The sequence below is a fragment of the Peromyscus maniculatus genome, chromosome 4 (assembly GCF_049852395.1).
Source record: "Peromyscus maniculatus bairdii isolate BWxNUB_F1_BW_parent chromosome 4, HU_Pman_BW_mat_3.1, whole genome shotgun sequence".
Lineage (NCBI taxonomy): Eukaryota > Metazoa > Chordata > Mammalia > Rodentia > Cricetidae > Peromyscus > Peromyscus maniculatus.
Window position 1 is genome coordinate 47,867,895 of NC_134855.1, and position 18,086 is coordinate 47,885,980.

An 18,086-nucleotide genomic window follows, 5' to 3' on the forward strand; every position below is an offset into this window, starting at 1 on the left:
TGGCCTCTCACATACCATAAATGGACAGGGAAATATTCCATATGTGAGGATAAAAATAGAAACACATTTCTCTCTGCTCCTTTGAGGATAGTTTAACAGGTCCCTGCCTTGGTAAGGGATTTTTGTGGTGGCTCACGTACAGAGCTCGTGGTTATCAATTACATATCATCTGAAGAGTTGATGGCAGAGGTAGAAACTTGTTTGAAGTACAAGCCCATGCCTGAGGTCATGCCAAAGGGTGGGGCACATGTCCTCCAAAGGGGACAGGATCCATGAAGGGAGCCTGTAAGGGAGATGACAGTTTGCTTTCGATGAATAAAAGATGGTGATAGAAGGCTGTGCTGTGATTGGCCTTGGCTCCAGAAGAGAACACACGTGATGTTATTCTGATAGAAATAGGCTTCTGTCTTACTTAGGGCTTCTGTTGCTATAATAAAACACCATGACCAAAAGCAACTAGGGGGAAGGCTTTATTTCATTTGAAAGCTTGTCTGGGAAACTCAGGGCAGGGGTTTGAAGGCAGGAACTGATGCAGAGGCCATGCAAGAGTGATACCTACCGGCTTGTTCCTCATGGCTTGCTCAGCCTGCTTTCTTACAGCACCAACCCGGGGTTAACACTGCCCACAGTGAACTGGGTCCCTCTACATTAGTCATTGATCCAGAAAACACACCATTGGCTTGGCCACAGCCAACCTCGTGGCTGCATTTTCTCAGTTGAGGTTCCCTCTTCTGAAATGACTCCAGCCTGTGTGGGGTTGATGTCAAAGCTAGCCAGCATGGCCGCTGCTAATAAAACAGATGTTGATGGTTTAAGGGTAAATTTAACAGAAGCAGTTAAGCATTTCAGTATACGCCGTTGAGGCAGGCCATTCCTGAGCACAGGGTGGTGGGTACAATAAAAGGAAAGAATGGCAGTGTAAATGAATATAAAGAAGAAAAAAATGAGAGGGTGAAACTTCTTAATTTGTGTGTGGTCAATGAGTAATAGGAGTATAATGGCCTGTTACTGTGTATTCTCACCTCAGTGTGCAGCAGGAGTGTGGTAGTATGTCACGATGGATGTGTCCCTGGGTGGATCTCCCCAGATTATACAGTGTGCATCAGGAGTGTGGTAGTATGTCACGATGGATATGTCCCTGGGTGGATCTCCCCAGATTATACAGTGTGTATCAGGAGTGTGGTAGTACGTCACCATGGATGTGTCCCTGGGTGGATCTCCCCAGTACAGGACAGGAGTATGATGGTATGTCACTGTGTATACCTTCCCTGTTGATAACAGGAAGGCGACAATATGTTGTATGTTTCTCTCTGGTGCATAACAGGGAAGTGACAGTGAGTCACTGTGTGTCTCTTCCCTGTGTCCCACACTAGTTCATTTGGGAATAAACCAACCTAATTTGGTCAGTAGCTTCGGAAATGCAAGGCAGATGATGGATTTTATCTCTCTGACCCTGTATCTCTGCAGACAACCTGCTCTGCTGGATTATCTGACTTCAGGCCGTGTTTATAAAGTCACGGTACCAGGCCTAAACTCAGGAAGACTAAGTCGTATAGAATCAGGCAGCAGAATGCCAAGTAACTGATGGGACAGAATTTCTCTAATGATTTTCTGCCAGTCATTCTCAACGGAGCTTAAATGAACTGACCAATTCAATTAAAATTGTATTTCCTGTCCTTTCTTAGAAGGTCCCTCATTCCCTGTGGGAACTCTTCAAGTTTGTTTTTTGTTTGTTTGCTCTGTACCCGCCGCCCCCCCCCCAAAAAAAAAAAAACTCATGACAAAATTAGGCAGGCAAACCTTAGTGCGGACTTGGGAGGATGGATTTTAATTCCAGGCACCATCCGAAAGCATTCTAAAGAACACCTGCCCCTAGCAGTTCCATGAAGAAACTTCCAGGGCGGAAGGAGCCCTCCAGTAATGATGGCGGCTCTGTGCAAAGGACAAAGGGATTTGACCTTACACCCAGCTGAGATGTCTTGAGCCAAACCCACTGTTTCTGTTTAATATTAAATAATGCTGGCCCTGCTGGTACCAGCAGTATCCTAACATACTATGTAAGTTGAGCTGCAGTGTTTAAAAGTGCGTGAACACCTGGATGCTGAATATGATGGTAGAGAGTGGGCGTGTACTGCAGGTCCTTGGACACAGAGGCCACAACGAAACCTAAGTTCAGGGCAAAATTTCTTCTCCTTCTTCAAATTATATCACCAATCAAAATGATACTTCTAAAGAGAGATTCCAAAGAGATATGTTAAAATAGACGTTGAAAAGCTTAAGGGTGGGGTACACTGACCTTTAAGTCACTAAATATCATAAGCCATGCCAAGAAGGTAAGTAATATGTTACAGTCTTCAGCAGCCCCTGATACAGTGTTTAGGGCAGAACTGACAAAAGTGAGAGATTTTGAGAAAAGAAAGAGGTCAAGTAAATTTTGGGGGGGGGGTGCGGGGGGAAGACAGACAGTGGCCTGGGGTGCCTGGGAGCCAGAGTGGTTTCAGCCAATTGACAGCCAGCCCTTCTTAACTTTGGACTCGGCCTCAACACCGGCTAGGCAACACTTGCCTGGGAAGTGTCTGAGAAGAGGGCTTTGCTGGAAAAGCGCGCTCCTCCTCCTCCTGTTGCTCGTCAGAGGGAGGCTGACCTGCTCAGAAGCAGTCTGTTGAGATGACCCGGTTGGAGGAACTTGTTAAACCTTGATAAAACTGAGTGAGGTTTTGTCATTGTGTCATAAAGAAAGTTAGAGACTAGAAATAAATAAAAATAGGGCCATAAGACTCCACAGGAAAGGCCGAGGTTCCAGAAGAGTCTCCATAGCTACAAACCAGCAAGAGAAAACAGATTAAGGATAGTGAAAAAGATTTCCCCTTTGATCAAGCAGTTTTGGGGAAGGTGGAGCCATTCCATGACGGGCGCAGCATTGGGAGCTCTGGCATGGCTGGTTTAGTGTTTGAACTGAACTCTGTGATAGGGGGAGGTTCCTAGGTCTGAAAGGGGGGTGTGGTTAGCCCCCAGGCCAGGCTTATGGAGTAGAGTGGGAGAAAATCCCAGAGATGCCACACAGGGAGCACCCTCAGAGGGAGAGCCCCATCCCTGCTCTGTCATTGGTCCAAGGAAGGACCCGGAAGGAAAGCAGCTCTAGCGGTCCACGTGCTTTGAATCTAAATGTTCTCCCTGGAGGTCTGAGGTAGATTTCCACTCTTGTTGACCCCCGGGCATAGCACCGAAGAAAATGTGGCCAGGGAAGCAACCTGGTAAGTTGTTCATCTCAAGAGCATGGTCTCGGGTGGCCATTTTCTTTGGCGCTCATAATCACCGTGCTGAAGTGCTTGAGGCCTGTTGGGGGGAGATGCCTTGGCTTCTATGGTAGGGACTGTGTGCGTTCGTTAGAACTATACTTTCCCTTAGAGTGAGGAGAGATTTAGATAAAACCTGGAGGAGGCTGGATACAGACATGGGAGATGCAGAACTCATCGCTATGGTCTTGGCTTTAAACTCTCAGATCTGCCTCCGTCGGGAGTCGCTTGATGCATGCAGCAGGACTCATCCTGTATTGATCACAGTAATGAGGGGCTGTCATGTTAAATCCAGGCAAGTTCTGAAAAAAACCCATTTGGTAGGTGTTCTCCTTAGCTACTTTTAAGTGGTGTGATTAAATAAGGATTCTTCAAGTCTAAAACATGATGTCGTGCCCTTGATTTAGAAGCTGGAAGAACAATGCTTATCCAGAGCCGAAGCCTGGCTCAGAAGCCTCATTCATCTTTGTAACATTATCAGGCATCCAGCAGATGTCAGTGTTTCAGCCTGCATTCAGATTTTAGGCTTTCCTGAGTAATGTCTGCAGGGAGGCTCAGTTTGGGGGGCAGTATTTATCAAGGGTCTAGTGACAGTTCCTATTACTTAGCTGCTGTATATGGTATTAAATCAAACAACCCATTTGAATATGTTTTATGAAAGTAGTTTTGTTTAATAGCATAAAATGCAGACATTTCTCGACTAGATGTTCCCTTGTTTCATGTATAGAAAATGAAAAATTTAAATAATAAAGCATGCATTATTTTTAATTCATTAATGCTACTTACATGCTCAACTTTGAACATGAAAACAGGACTCAGATGATCTGAATGGATTTTACTCAAATTTATATCACCAAAAAGTGAGGTTTTTCCTAATAGTCTATCAATTAATCTCTTATACCAGCTCAGTAACTACAAGTCTACTCAGTCTGTTTATGTAGAGTTAGTATTAGATCCTCCAAGTTCAGGGCTCAGTCCCACAAGACCCCCCACTTCAGACACCAGTTGAAAGCCCCAGGCTTTTTACACTTCTGAACTGGTTACAAAGTTACCATGACCTTATTCCGTAGCCTGATTAGTTGGTATAACTAATTCTAGTTATTATTATTATTGTTGTTGTTATTATTATTATTATTATTGGTGGTAGTAGTAACTAATAACTAGTTCACAGAATTCAGGAAAACATTTTGCTTAAGGTTGCAGACTTATTATAAATGTTACAACCCAGGGATAGCCAAATGAAAAGTGAATGGACAGTGAACAGTAAGGGCTCATGCCGCCTGGGCACACTGCCCTGCCAGCATCTCCATGGATTCACTAATTTGGAAACTCCCTGATCCTGTTTAGGGTTTTTGTGGAGTTTATACCACACCATACCACACACACACACACACACACACACACACACCTGATTAACTCACTTTGGAGCCCTGGCCCTCTCCAGGGTTTGATGGGATCAGAACGGGACTAAGTTCTAAGCCTTGTTTCTCTTGAGCAACCAGCTCCTCCGATTACAAGCCTTCTCTAGAAGCCCACCCAGATCCTCTTACTAACAGAAATCAGGTAGGGTTGGAAGACTCTTGTTGCCACAACAAAGATCTAATCACCCAGACAATTTTAGAAACTCTTCTGCTAGGACCTAGAGACAAAGGCAAAATATACTTTCTTCTTCATACATAGTAATATCATGGTTTATTTCTAGTGAGTCTTCCAAATTATGTGCTCACATCATGCATTGCAATCCATAGCTCTGAGGTATCCTAGTAAGCCGTCAATGGATATACACTCCTAGATATTTTATAAAATGCTGTACCCCAAGGAGGTGAGGGAACCTCTACTCTTCTTGTTCTGAAGAAAGGCCCATCTCTGAATTTGGGAGCTGGGACTGATTAGCGTAAACAGCTAAAGCTCTTGGTCATCTCTTGGTCACCACAGCAGGTGGCAGAGCAGCTCCATTCCATGTGGCCCTTCGATGGTCTAGGGACATGGCTGAGGCCAGGTTGTGGGGAGTTCCAGCCAGCAATAGTGAGAAAGGCCTGGGACCCGAGGAAGCACATTTTACTTTATTGTTAATGCTTGGTGACATTGATACCTCGAACTTCAGGAAGCTTGGGGAAATTTCATGTGTTCAGAAAGAGGAAGAGCAGAGTTTGATAGACAACCATAGTACTTTCAACTCAAGGGTGAGTGATTTGTTACTTTAATTGGCAATGGCCTCCAAGCATGGTTCTCAATGTCCTTTCCAGGAAGTGCATTCCGTGTACAGAATTCTGGCTGGGATTTTGAATATCGGGAACATCGAGTTTGCGGCTATTTCCTCCCAGCACCAAACTGATAAAAGTGAGGTGCCCAACGCCGAAGCTTTGGAAAATGGTAATTGATGCTCATATGTGCTTTCTTGTCAAAGTTCATGTCTTTCACTTCCACAGTTTTCCAAGAACCTGTAAATATGATGCAGCTGTAACATCCTCCTGTGAGCTCTAGATGGTTCCATTAGCCAATATTTCCCAGAAGGACATTCTGGGGTACAGCAGCATTCACCCTCTATGTTACAGATGGTTGTTCTGCAGAAAAGCCGTCTGTGGCAAGAAAGCTTACCCAGTGGTTCTCCACCTTCGCTGCTTTTCAAAATCATTTTCAGTTTTTTTTTTTTTTAAAGAAATATAAAGGTTGGGCCCCTGTATAGATGCATGGACTGAGCATCTGTAGGAGAGAAAGCAGCACCTACTTGTCTAGAAAGTTCTCCTAGCAATCATGATGAAAGAAAGGGTGGGGATTCTTTTTTTTTGGGGGGGGAGGGGGGTCGAGACAGGGTTTCTCTGCATAGCTTTGCGCCTTTCCTGGAACTCACTTTGGAGACCAGGCTGGCCTCAAACTCACAGAGATCCGCCTGCCTCTGCCTCCGGAATGTTGGGATTAAAGGTGTGTGCCACCACCGCCCCGCCGAGGATTCTTCATGTATACCAAACAACAGCTGGACATGCGGCTGCAACCTCAGAGCTAGTGCAGAGGCAGGGGGATGCAGAATCTGAAGCCAGCCCAGGCGACATAGTGAGACCCTGTCCCCAAAACAATTGATTAAAAAACCCTTTTGGGGAGCCTTCGTAGGACCGAACTAGGCCCTCTGCGTGTGTGTGTGACAGTTGTGTAGCTTGGTCCGTTTGTCAGGCTCCCAGCAGTGGGATCAGGACCTGTCTCTGGTGCTTGAACTATGCTGGTTTGCCTCGCCCAGCCATGATGCAGGGGAGGAGCTTGGTCCTCCCTCAACTTGGTGTGCCATGCTTTGTTGACAGCCAGGGAGGCCTGCCCCTTACTGAAAGGAGCTGGAGAAGTGGATGGGGGTGGTATATAAGAGGTGGGGGAGGGGAAGAGGAGAGGAGGGAGGGGAAACTGTGGTTGGTATGTAAAATAAATAAAAACATTTTAATTAATAAAAACAAAACACAACCCTTTTTGTGTTAAGCTACAGAACTCTGTTTCGGATCATCACTACCCAATGTGTTTATGACTATCTATTCTTCCAATTTATTTGATAAAAGACCTCTCTCTCCTTAAACCTCCCCCACACACACACACAACACACACACACACACACACACATCTTTTCTTACTAAATACTGTGGGGAACTTTCAGAACAGTTTGGGAGCTGTGCTGTCCAGTCCAGACACTTTTTGGAGTTAGGGGCCTTGCTTGTCTGAACTGTGATGTACTTGGAACGGAGCCTGGCACACAGTAGATGCTGTGGGTGCTGACTGGCATGGGCTGTGTGAAGGGGTGTCCTCATGTCTAGCTAGGATCATACTCTTTGTTCCAGCTGCCCGTGTACTCTGCATCAGCCCAGAAGAGCTCCAGGAGGCCCTCACATCCCACTGTGTGGTCACCCGAGGCGAGACCATTGTCCGAGCCAACACCGTGGACAGGGCTGCAGACGTCAGGGACGCCATGTCTAAGGCCCTATATGGGAGGTTGTTCAGCTGGATCGTAAATCGCATCAACACACTCCTGCAGCCAGATAAAAACATATGGTAAGTTCCTTGGGGAGCAGAGGCCTGGAGCGATCCATCATCCACTGGTCTCTTTTAGAGTTTGCAAGAGGGGACTTTAGATCTCCGTAGGTTTTCTTTAGCCAAAGGACTCTAGCTTTCACCCTTAAAAGCATCAGTGGGAACCAGGAAAGTTGAAGCATTTACTCCTGAGAGGAGAATGACCGATTGAGCCACTGGGGGGCGGAGGGAGGCTTGGCGGGGAGCTAGGTAAACCAGGTTCGTGTCCAACGTCTACAGCTTCATCAGCTGAGTGCTCCGCCACTTTTCATCTCTATAAAAATGAAGTTAATGCATCCTCCTTGAGAGTTTCGAGAAATACATGAGACATGCTGTGAAAAGCTTTAAAGCACAGACTCATCCTCTTGTTGTTGTTATTAGGGCTCCTTTCTCCTCCCTGGACCTTGGAGTTTTTCTGTGCTGCAGAGGAAGCAACACTGTTCAATTCTGAAGTCTCCTGCCCAGCAGGCTTTGGGGTGGGTAGATGGGAGACTATGTAGGAGAAGCCATGACCCCTTTGTGTGATCTGCATAGGAGCTTCTGCGTAATTATTGTTCTGTTCTCTCTTTTTTAAAACGTGTGTGTGTGTGTGTGTGTGTGTGTGTGTGTGTTGGATACAGCATCCTGTTCTGTATCCCGGGGATGACTTTGAACTCCCAACAACCCTGTATTAGCCTTCTGAATGCCAAGGTTACAGATTTGTGCCATCATGCCTGGCTCTGAGTAGGATTTTAAAGGACTCTACTTATAGCACTCTATTATTTTTTTCATTCTTTTTTTTTAAAGTAATTTTATTGAAAGTTTCAAGCTGTTGTCCTTGAAAAGGCAGGAGGCATCTTTGCCCAAGTGGGTGGATACACATGTCACATGAACTTATAGGCTCATTGTCTTGAGATAGATGTAACTAGATGCAACTTCTGACACATTTTCTCTCTCTCTCTCTCTCTCTCTCTCTCTCTCTCTCTCTCTCTCTCTCTCTCTCTCTCTCTCTCTCTCTCGCAGTGGTGCAGAGGACAGGATGAATGTGGGCATCTTGGACATTTTTGGCTTTGAGGATTTCCAGAGGAATTCCTTTGAACAGCTTTGCATCAATATCGCCAACGAACAGATCCAGTACTACTTCAATCAGCATGTGTTTGCTCTTGAGCAGGTAGCGGTTGAGGCGGAAGGCGGGGTGGGGGTGGGGGGCTGCCGGGCTGCCCACAGTTTGAAGCAAAACCTGGTTGGTCAGGCTGCCAAGTAAAAGACTATAGAAAAACTAGCGGTAAGACAGCCCTGTCAAAATAAACAGTCTAAATTTAATCCGGGGAACAAGAAAAAGGTCCTGATTTCCGTGGAAAGGTACATTCTCTCACTTGAGTGGAGCTGGTGACGCGGCAATTATTTAACTCTCGCTTCCAAATTCTTCCATGTCTATTGTCGAATATGTTTCCAGTCTCTCCTGGTTGGGCTAAAATGACCTATAATGGTGTCCTAAAGGCACAGGGTGACCCTGAGCCTAAGATGGGGTTCTTAGAACCCACACTCACCATCATCATCTCTCATTGCCTCTGCATCAGGTACCCCAGTAGTGGAGGGGTGTCTCCAGGGAGGAGAGAGGAATGTTCTTGAATCTCTAGATGTGCAGCCTGTTCCTCACATAGTTCAATGGTCAGTTCGGCAGTGTGAGAAGCAGGCCGCTCTAAGATGCCAGGGTCTCCCCCTGCAGCTTTAGCCTCAGCGGTATTTGGCCTCACCTGACCCAGGCTGAAACCCAAGACTCCCTTCCATGTGAAAGCAACATGAAACAGAACGCTGTGAACAAGCCCATGGGTGCCACAGACGGCTTCAGTGTGTGGGCAGGGGAGGGGACAAAGACTATACTGTGCGCTAATGACAGAAAGACAGAAAACACACAGGCTCTGGATTGTCTGCAGAACCTTCGTCCCTGTTCACCTTACACAAACCTTGACTTTAGGAACAGCCTGAGCCCTGCCATTATCTCGCTGGGAAACATGGGGTTGCCTGGTTTTCCAGTCCTAAATGCTTATTTCAAGCAAGAAAGAAATCCATAAGCACTAAGATGATGTTCTTAGATTTCACTTTACCACTTTCCTGCCTGAGTTTCTAAATAATGAGCTTCTAACCCAGTGGCTGGGAGGGAGCTCTTGCTGTCCTATAATAGGTCACATTTAAGCCACGCTTGTGTGCACAGCCTTGAGGCTATAATATGTAATTCTGTTGCTATATGCCCCAAACATACCCAGTTACTCACACGTCTCAATATGGCTAGACCCAGAAAGTACAGGCTCAATGTCCTGGTGGTACTGAGGCCAGTTTCAGGCCAGAGAGTCACGGTCTGTTCCCCTCCAGATGGAGTACCAGAATGAAGGCGTTGATGCTGTCCTTGTGCAGTATGAAGACAATCGCCCACTCCTGGACATGTTCCTCCAGAAACCCTTGGGCCTTCTCGCACTTTTGGATGAGGAAAGTCGGTTTCCCCAAGCCACAGACCAGACCTTGGTTGGTAGGTACCTTTTAGGAGAAAGGTACACAGGTGGAACTTGGCACAAGGCATTACGTAGATATGTTTTAAGTTTTACAAAGGGGTTTACCCATCTTACTTTGGACACATGGCGGGTTGTAAAAATATAGATCTTGGGGGCGCTGGAGAGATGGCTTGGAGGTTAAGAGGACTTGCTGTCCATACCGAGAACATGGGTTCAGTTCCCATCACTTGTGTTGGGCAGCTTACAGCCACCTTTAACTCCACTCACAGAGGTTCCAACACCATCTTCTGGCTTCCTTTGACATCTACACACATATAGTGTACAAACAAGCAGGAGAAATATTCACATGAAAACACAAATAAATTTAAATAAAAAGTTTAAAGATTGTTTTTAAACGAATTTCAGTGTCCTGGTAGAATGTGTGGCTTAAGTCTATCACCACTCCCATGCCCTCCCCATCCTCCTGTAACTGCCAGCACGCATATTATTTCCTTAGGCTTTGTCTATCATCTTCTGCCTTCCTCTCCCTGAGATCTCATACTCAGTACTTTCCGCCCTCCCTCTTACACTCTATCTGAGCCCAAAGGCTGAGAAGTGATCCTTCACATCCTCTTTGCAAACGCATGTCATGTCTTCACCAGGGCTCCTCTCTACCTCTAGTCCCAGGTAGCACAGAAGCCCTGTGTTCCCAGACTCACACTGACCTCTCTTCTGTAGACATTCCTGCTGGTCTAGTCTCCAATGCCGCCTTTTCTTAGCTTACTAGTATCTTCCGGATAGAGATATGCACCTCCTCCTGGCATCTATCTGTCTCTCTGCCTGTCATCCATGTCTGTCTGTCTATCTATCTATCTATCTATCTATCTATCTATCATATATCTATATCTATCTACCTATCATCTGTCTATCACCTATCATATATCTATCATATATCTATATCTACCTATTATCTATCTATATCCATTTATCATCTATCTATATCTATCATCTATCATATCTATATATATACACCTACCTATCATCTATCTATCTATCTATCTATCATATATCTATCTACCTATCATCTATCTATATCTATCATCTATCTGTCTATCTATCATATCTATATATATCTACCTATCATCTATCTATCTATCTATCTATCTATCTATCTATCTATCTGTCATATGTCTATATCATCTCTCTATATCCATCTATCATCTATCTATCTATCTATCTATCTATCTATCTATCTTATATCTATATCTATCTACCTATCTATCATCTATCTATATCTATCTGTCTACCTATCATATCTATATATATCTACCTATTATCTATCTATATCATCTATCATCTTATATCTATATCTATCTACCTATCATCTATCATCTATCTATCTATCTATCTATCTATCTATCTATCTATCTATCTATCTATCTATCTATCTATCTTGTGTATAGGAGGCTGTCAAAGGACAACTTGTAGGAGTTGGTCTTCTCTGTCTACCTTGTGCTTGAACTTGGGTCATCAGGCTTGGTAGCAAGTACCTTTACTGGCTGAACCATCTTGCATCTTGCCAGTCCATATTATCCAAGTTCTCTATCCCCCCCACATCCTGCCACACCCCCATCCTTCATGATATTTTTGTAGAGGCTTCAGATTAAATGAGCTTTGTTCTTTACCTATGTTGTGATGTTAGAAGCCCCTCAGGCCGCAGTTCCTTAACCACCTTTAGTACCTAGCACAGCTCCTCACACTGAGCTCTCAGTCCTGTCCACAATACTATAAAAGATGTTTGTGGAGGAGAGTAGAAAGTTTCAAACTCCTTCCTCAAATGGAGACTGATGTATGGGAGACTTGCTCAGAGTGTTGAAGTCGTCGGCACCGATGGCTTATTAATTCTCTTAACTGTACATTGCCCAAACGAAGTTAACCTAGGTTATCTGCCCTCTAGCCTATCGGTATGGTTCCAAAGCTCCTTGGCAGGGTCTGAGATTGTCTTGGGTGTCCATACTTAGAATTCCTTAGGGATAGGAAGGGAATGTGGCATCTTAACAGCTAAGGGAAGGCGAGATGGGACATGCTCGCCTGAGTGGGGCTGTTGGGACTGGTCTGCAAGCCCTTATTCTGTGTCTCTGGCTGGCGGAGCAGATTTGTTTGAAAGAGCACACAATTTGCGCGGCGACTCTCCAACATTTAAATCCATATGTCAAATTTTAAAATATTTTATTTAGGATTCATACATGCATGTGATGTGTTTGGATCAAATCTGTCCCCTATTCTCTTCCCAGCCATTCTTCCCTCCTTCCCCTCCACCACTAATTTCCCTTTTCAACTTCGTGTGTTCAAGCAACCCCCGCCCTCTCTGATGCCCCTGAGTCCACGTAGGTCTATATAGGCGTGACCGTGGGGCCATCTCTTGCAGCATGGGTGACCTCTCAGGGCCTGCATCCCCAAAGAACCTGGCTCTTCCTCCCTCTAGCAGCCACCAATTGCCAATAGCCCCTCATCTAGAAGTGGAACTTCATGGCCCCTCCCCCACACTGAGATTTGGGGTGGATTTAGTCTTGGGCAGGCCTGCGAGCTGTGACGTGGACATAGTCACAGACTGGATGTTGGAGCTGCTGTGAGTTCACGTGTGTGACTCTACTGTCGTGTACAGCAAATACTGTCTTCACTACAGCCGTCTGCTCCCTCTGGCTCTTCCCACCCCTTCTGTGATAACCCCTGAGCCGTGTGTGTGTGTGTGTGTGTGTGTGTGTGTGTGTGTGTGTGTGTGTGTGTGTGTGTGAGAGAGAGAGAGAGAGAGAGAGAGAGAGAGAGAGAGAGAGAGAGAGAGAGAGAGAGATCCCATTTAGAGATGTACACTCCAGGGTTGGGGATTCAGCTCAGTGGTAGAACGCTTGCCTAGCAAGTGCAAGGCCCTGGGTTCAATCCTCAGCTCAAAAAAAAAAAAAAAAATAGAGTTGTACACTCTAGTCTCTTCTCTGCACACAGATAAATTTGAAGATAACCTACGGTGCAAGTTCTTCTGGAGGCCCAAAGGCGTGGAGCTCTGCTTTGGCATTCAACACTATGCTGGACCGGTGAGTGGAGGCAGGAGTTATGGGACCCAAGAATGACAAGAGGCATGGGTTGGTTCTGCTCTTTTGGGGGGCCCGCCATCCAGATCCCAAATAAATCACAGAGTTAAACAAATGCAGCATAAACAAAAGTAACACACCTTAAAATAATATTCCCCAACACTTGTGTCCCCTGTAAGTGTGCTCACCAGACTGCTTGCAGACTTCACTCTCCTTTTGATTCTAATGCCAATTCCCAAGTGTCCTCAGTGGTAGGTACCATTTGTAGATATGGGGTGGCCCATGGAGTACCTCCTGCTTCCTGCCTGAAGGCGGGCCCAGAACTGACAGCTCTCTAGACAGGAACCATACGGCAGCCTTTGCAGGGTTTCATGGTAGATGTTCACATTCTGACATCATTTGGAGTGTAGGTGACAAAGGACGGTTGACAACACAGTGGGCTTTTTCTAGCACGTTCAACGTGTCTTTGGGCCGCTAGGTGTGTCCAGTGAAAGGGCACGATCTCACTCACCCAGGTGTGGCTTTACCACGTGAGCTGGAACTCCCAGTTCTCACGTATCATGCTCCCGTCTCAGTTCAAGTCCCTGAAGCTGATTGCTGACTGATTTAGGAAAGTGTCCAGTCCCATAGCCCACTGCTGTGTTCCCTCAGACAAACAAATTGAATTGTGACCAGTGCTTATGAGGTTATGGAGGCCCTAGATCCAAAAAATGGATGGGGTTCCTTGAAAGGTATTTGGGATTATTCTATTGATGTGTGATGTGTCCAAATTATCTTCCGTATTTATATCCTCAATTGAAAGTTAAGTTACCTTCCTCACCCCCTAGGTCTCACTGGCTTGCCTCCTTCCTGTCTGCTCTTTCCATCTTTTCCTCCTCTATACATTTTTCTACCTGTACTTCTCTCTCTCTTTTCTCCTTTTAGGATCCTTTTCTCTCTGCTTTGTGAATTCTTTGCTGAATTTATTATCTTTAGTTAGGGTTACTATTGCTATGAAGAGATACCATGACCATGGCAACTTTTAAAAGAAATCATTTAAATTGGGGGCTTTTTTTTTTTTTTTTACAGTTTTAGAGGGTGTGTCCATGATCATTATAGCAGGAAGCATAGTGGCAGAGAGAGAGACAGAGACACAGAGACAGAGACACAGAGAGACAGAGGCAGACACTGGGCCTGGCATGGGCTTTTGAAACCTCAGAGCCCACCCCCCAGGGATATATCTACACCAACAAGGTCACACCTGCTAATCTTTCCTAAACAGTCCACCAAACTGGGAACCAAACTTGAAAGCATATGAGCCTATGTGGGACATCTTCACTTAAACTACCACACCGCTCCAGGGATTTGGAGAATATCCCTTAAAAGACCTCTAAGTTGGAGTCCCTTGTTGCTGAGAACCAAGAACCACTTAGACTCTTAGAGTGATCACTCGGCCTCCATGAGTACTTTGAGAGATACTGAGGGCGGGGTGGTCATGAGCTAAAAGCCCGCCTGTATGATGGCCACCCAACACTTACCTCATTCAGCCACTAGCTAAGCTCTTGCTTGTCTATCAGTAGGATGAGGATGGGTGTTTCACATCTGATGATTGCTTTGTATATTTTAACAGTCTTTTTGATGTGCTGTATCTTCAGTAGGACCCTCTTCTTCAAAGATAACTGGACAAGAAACTGAGATAAACTGACCTGTCAAAAGCACAACTTCTCCCTTTCCTCTGGTGCTCCATAGTCCAAGGGCCAAGTATAACAGGATGTTTATATCCAGTGCTGGGCAATGACTACCCAGACGACCTGCCATAGTCCGTTGCCTTAGTTAACGTGCACACTCTGCTGTCTGTTTCCAGGTATTATATGATGCTTCTGGGGTTCTTGAGAAAAACAGAGACACTCTCCCTGCTGACGTGATTGTGGTCCTGAGGACGTCTGAGAACAAACTTCTCCAGCAACTGTTCTCAATCCCCTTGACCAAAACAGGTACCTGAGAACCCCCAACAGCCTCAGCCCAGACTCCTACGCGAGCCAATGTGGTGTCTTCCAGTCAGTGCCTAAATAATGTCTGCACCACCAACATCACATTTCCCCCTTTTTAAAGATTTACTTTATTTTGTTTTATTCTGTGGTGTCTGAGTGTTTTGCCTGTCTGTATGCGTATGCACCCCATGCATGCCTGGTACCCACAGAGGTTGTAAGAGGGTATCTGAGCCTCTAGAACCGGAGTCATGGATGGTTGTGAGCTGCCATGTGGGTGCTGGGAACCGAACCTGGGTCCTCTGCAAGAGCAACAAGTGCTCTTAACCACTGAGCCATCTCTCCAGCCCCACACTGAACTTCTTTAACCAGGGTCAGGGTTCAACCTGAGTTCAAGAAAAGAGCATGACTATTTCTTTTGTAAATTAACTCCTGAGAAGAATTGTACACACACACACACACACACACACACACACACACACACACACACACACACATTTTCCACATCATCTCTTAAACTTCCTGTTTTCTCTGCCTCCTCTTAACTCCTCTCTTTATAAAACTGTACATTATCATTAATTCATGCTAAGCATCCAAGGTAGGCTTGGTTTACCTAGAATTACTGAGACAGATCTCTCTACTCATGTAAGATTCCAAGTAAAGGGTTGTGATGCGCCAAAGGTCTTCTGATCATGAGCCCCTCGGAGGTTACCTGGTCCAGTTCCCCCCCAGATGTCAACCCCCTCATTTTCCTAAGCAACCTGGAACACCCAGGGCTTCACTTGCCGACAGTCAGTTTAGGCTGTTGTTCTGTGGGTCCTCATGCCAGGAAGCAGGGTGCTAGGGCCCCAAATGGGAGTTCCCAGCTCTTCTGTCTTGCCAATGGCGTCTCGCTGGGCCAGGCTCCTTTGATTTACCTGGGATCCAGCTGTCTGTCTGGCTGCCATCTCAGACCTCCTCTCACAGTTCGACTCTCAAGGGCTTTGTATTTTTGAGACTGTCTAGACAGGGGCGTGCGTGTTCTTTTACGGAAGAGTGGGAGGGCTTTTTTAATCAGTCCTTCCCTCTTTCCTCCTAACATCACTGGCACCCGTGTCTCTCACCTGGGATCTTTGCAAAGTAGAATGAATTATCACCAAGGTCTGATTTATAGCTGAAGGTATAGTGTGCAGAGTAATGAAAATCCTATCTAAGGGAGAGCAAACAGCTGCTCTACAACCTGTTCTTCATCTTAACTTGATGACCTAGCTTAATGCCCATCAAACATGCTTCTGTGGTACCCAGAAAGTCTCTGCCAGCTTCCTCCAGAGACGCCTCTTGGCTACAGCCGGGTTGATTCACATGGACCCCCGGGATCCTGAGGGCAAGTGTGGGCAGAGCTGCCTGGTGTTTCCTCCACTGGAGACTCCTCTGTAGCTGGTGTCTGGGCAGATGATGCCATTAGTAACAGGGTGACCAGTCTCTGAAATGAGATCTATCCGGAGGAGTCTTCAGCTGGCAAATGCACCCTCCCAAAAACATGAATAATGACTTGTCCAATCTGTTCGGAACTTTGGAAATTTACTCTTTGAACCTGTGGCTGAGGAAAAACAAGTACATCGTTCTAAGCACTAGGTGGCTCTCTGTAGAAGGAAGGGCTCTGCAGGGAGCCTTCTGCTCTGAGTCACCCAAAGGAAAGAGGAACCCCAACAGAACCTTTCCCATCTCTTTTGAACCCCAACAGAACCTTTCCCATCTCTTTTGAACCCCAACAGATCCTTTCCCATCTCTTTGACTTCTGAATTGTCTTTCAGAGACCTTATAACTCAGTGGTGCTCAACCTTCCTGATGCTGCGACCCTTTAATACAGTTCCTCATGTTGTGGTGACCCCCAACCATAAAACTATTTTTGTTGCTATTTCATAAACTGTAATTTTGCTACTGTTATGAATCGCAATGCAAATATCTGATATGTGATGTCCAAAAGAGTTGGAACAGGCTTTTTCTTTTGGACTACCAACCAGCTCCCAAATCATGTCATGGAGACATTATTAGTTATGAGTGCTCGGCTTTCGTTTATGCTTGTTTCTGGCTAGCTTTTTTTCTTTAACTTAAATTAACCCATTTCTCTTCATCTACGTTTTGCCTCGGGGCTTTTTACCTTTTTTCTGTATGTCCATTTCTGTGTCTGCTGGCTGGCGGCTGCCTGGCTGGCCCGGGGCGTCCCCCTCTCTTTCTCCCTCATTCCCTCCTGTCTAGATTCCTCATGCTATTTATTCCTTCTGCCTGCCAGTCCTGCCTATCCTTTTCCTGCCTAACCATTGGCCATTCAGCTTTTTATTAGACCAATCATAATTAAACACATGCAGCATAAACAAATGTAACACACCTTTACACAGTGAAAGTAATAGTCCATGGTACAAACAAATGTAACACTTCTTTGCCTAGTTAAAGTAACATTCCACAACAGTCATGACCCACAGGCTGAGAACTGCTATTATAGATATAATAACTTTTCTGAATTTTGCCTGCAAACGGAATTTTCCCCACATCACCTGGGAATAACAAAAGCAGGAAAAAATACTAGAAACAAATGTGATGTCCTGGCAAGCTTCTCTATATTTTTGAGTTTGTACTATGCTGCTACCTTCTTTTTAAAATCATAAGGTCACTTTTCTTCATATTTTGAATATTAATTACGAAGTTACACATAAACATCAAAACTAACAGCAAGGGTCTATTTGTTTACTTTCTGGGTTTATTCCTGCAAAAATGCGTTCAGTTAACAGACATGAACAATCTGCTAACAAGGTGCCTATCGAGACAGCAGGAGGCTGCCGCAGAAGTATTATTAGAGAAACGAGAACTTTCGTGTGCCTTTGCTTTCTATTTGAAATTGGGCCCTAATTTATTACCTTATCATGATAACTGCACTCAGACCTCCATTCAAAAGTGATGATGTGTCCTGCACTGAATGACTAATGTAGATGAGACGGCTCAGAGGTTAAGAGTACTTGCTGCTCTGGCAGAGGACCCAAGTTCCATTCCCAGCCCCATATGGTGCCTCAGAACTGTCCATAACTCCAATCTCAAGAGCTCTGATGTTAATGAAGCTTGTAAAATCTGAAACATTCATCCCTATCTACCATTAGTTTGTCTGTCTGTCTATCATTATAGCACAGCTTTTGCAGGGAACCCTCCTTTTTTCACTGAAATTGTTTTCACTGGATTTGAAAGCGTTTGTTT

The 18,086-nt window shown here is 45.3% G+C and overlaps 1 protein-coding gene across 2 annotated transcripts in view; it reads left to right on the forward strand.

Moving 5' to 3' along the window:
- Myo3b (myosin IIIB) overlaps positions 1 to 18,086 on the forward strand; it is a 394,965-nt gene that overhangs the window by 204,166 nt on the left and 172,713 nt on the right. For both annotated transcript variants that reach the window (XM_076569620.1, XM_006972402.4), the window contains 6 exons: positions 5,543 to 5,669; positions 7,112 to 7,322; positions 8,343 to 8,490; positions 9,693 to 9,846; positions 12,809 to 12,897; positions 14,738 to 14,867. In XM_076569620.1, the coding sequence (XP_076425735.1) occupies positions 5,543 to 5,669; positions 7,112 to 7,322; positions 8,343 to 8,490; positions 9,693 to 9,846; positions 12,809 to 12,897; positions 14,738 to 14,867 (859 nt within the window). The remainder of the gene's footprint in view (positions 1 to 5,542; positions 5,670 to 7,111; positions 7,323 to 8,342; positions 8,491 to 9,692; positions 9,847 to 12,808; positions 12,898 to 14,737; positions 14,868 to 18,086) is intronic.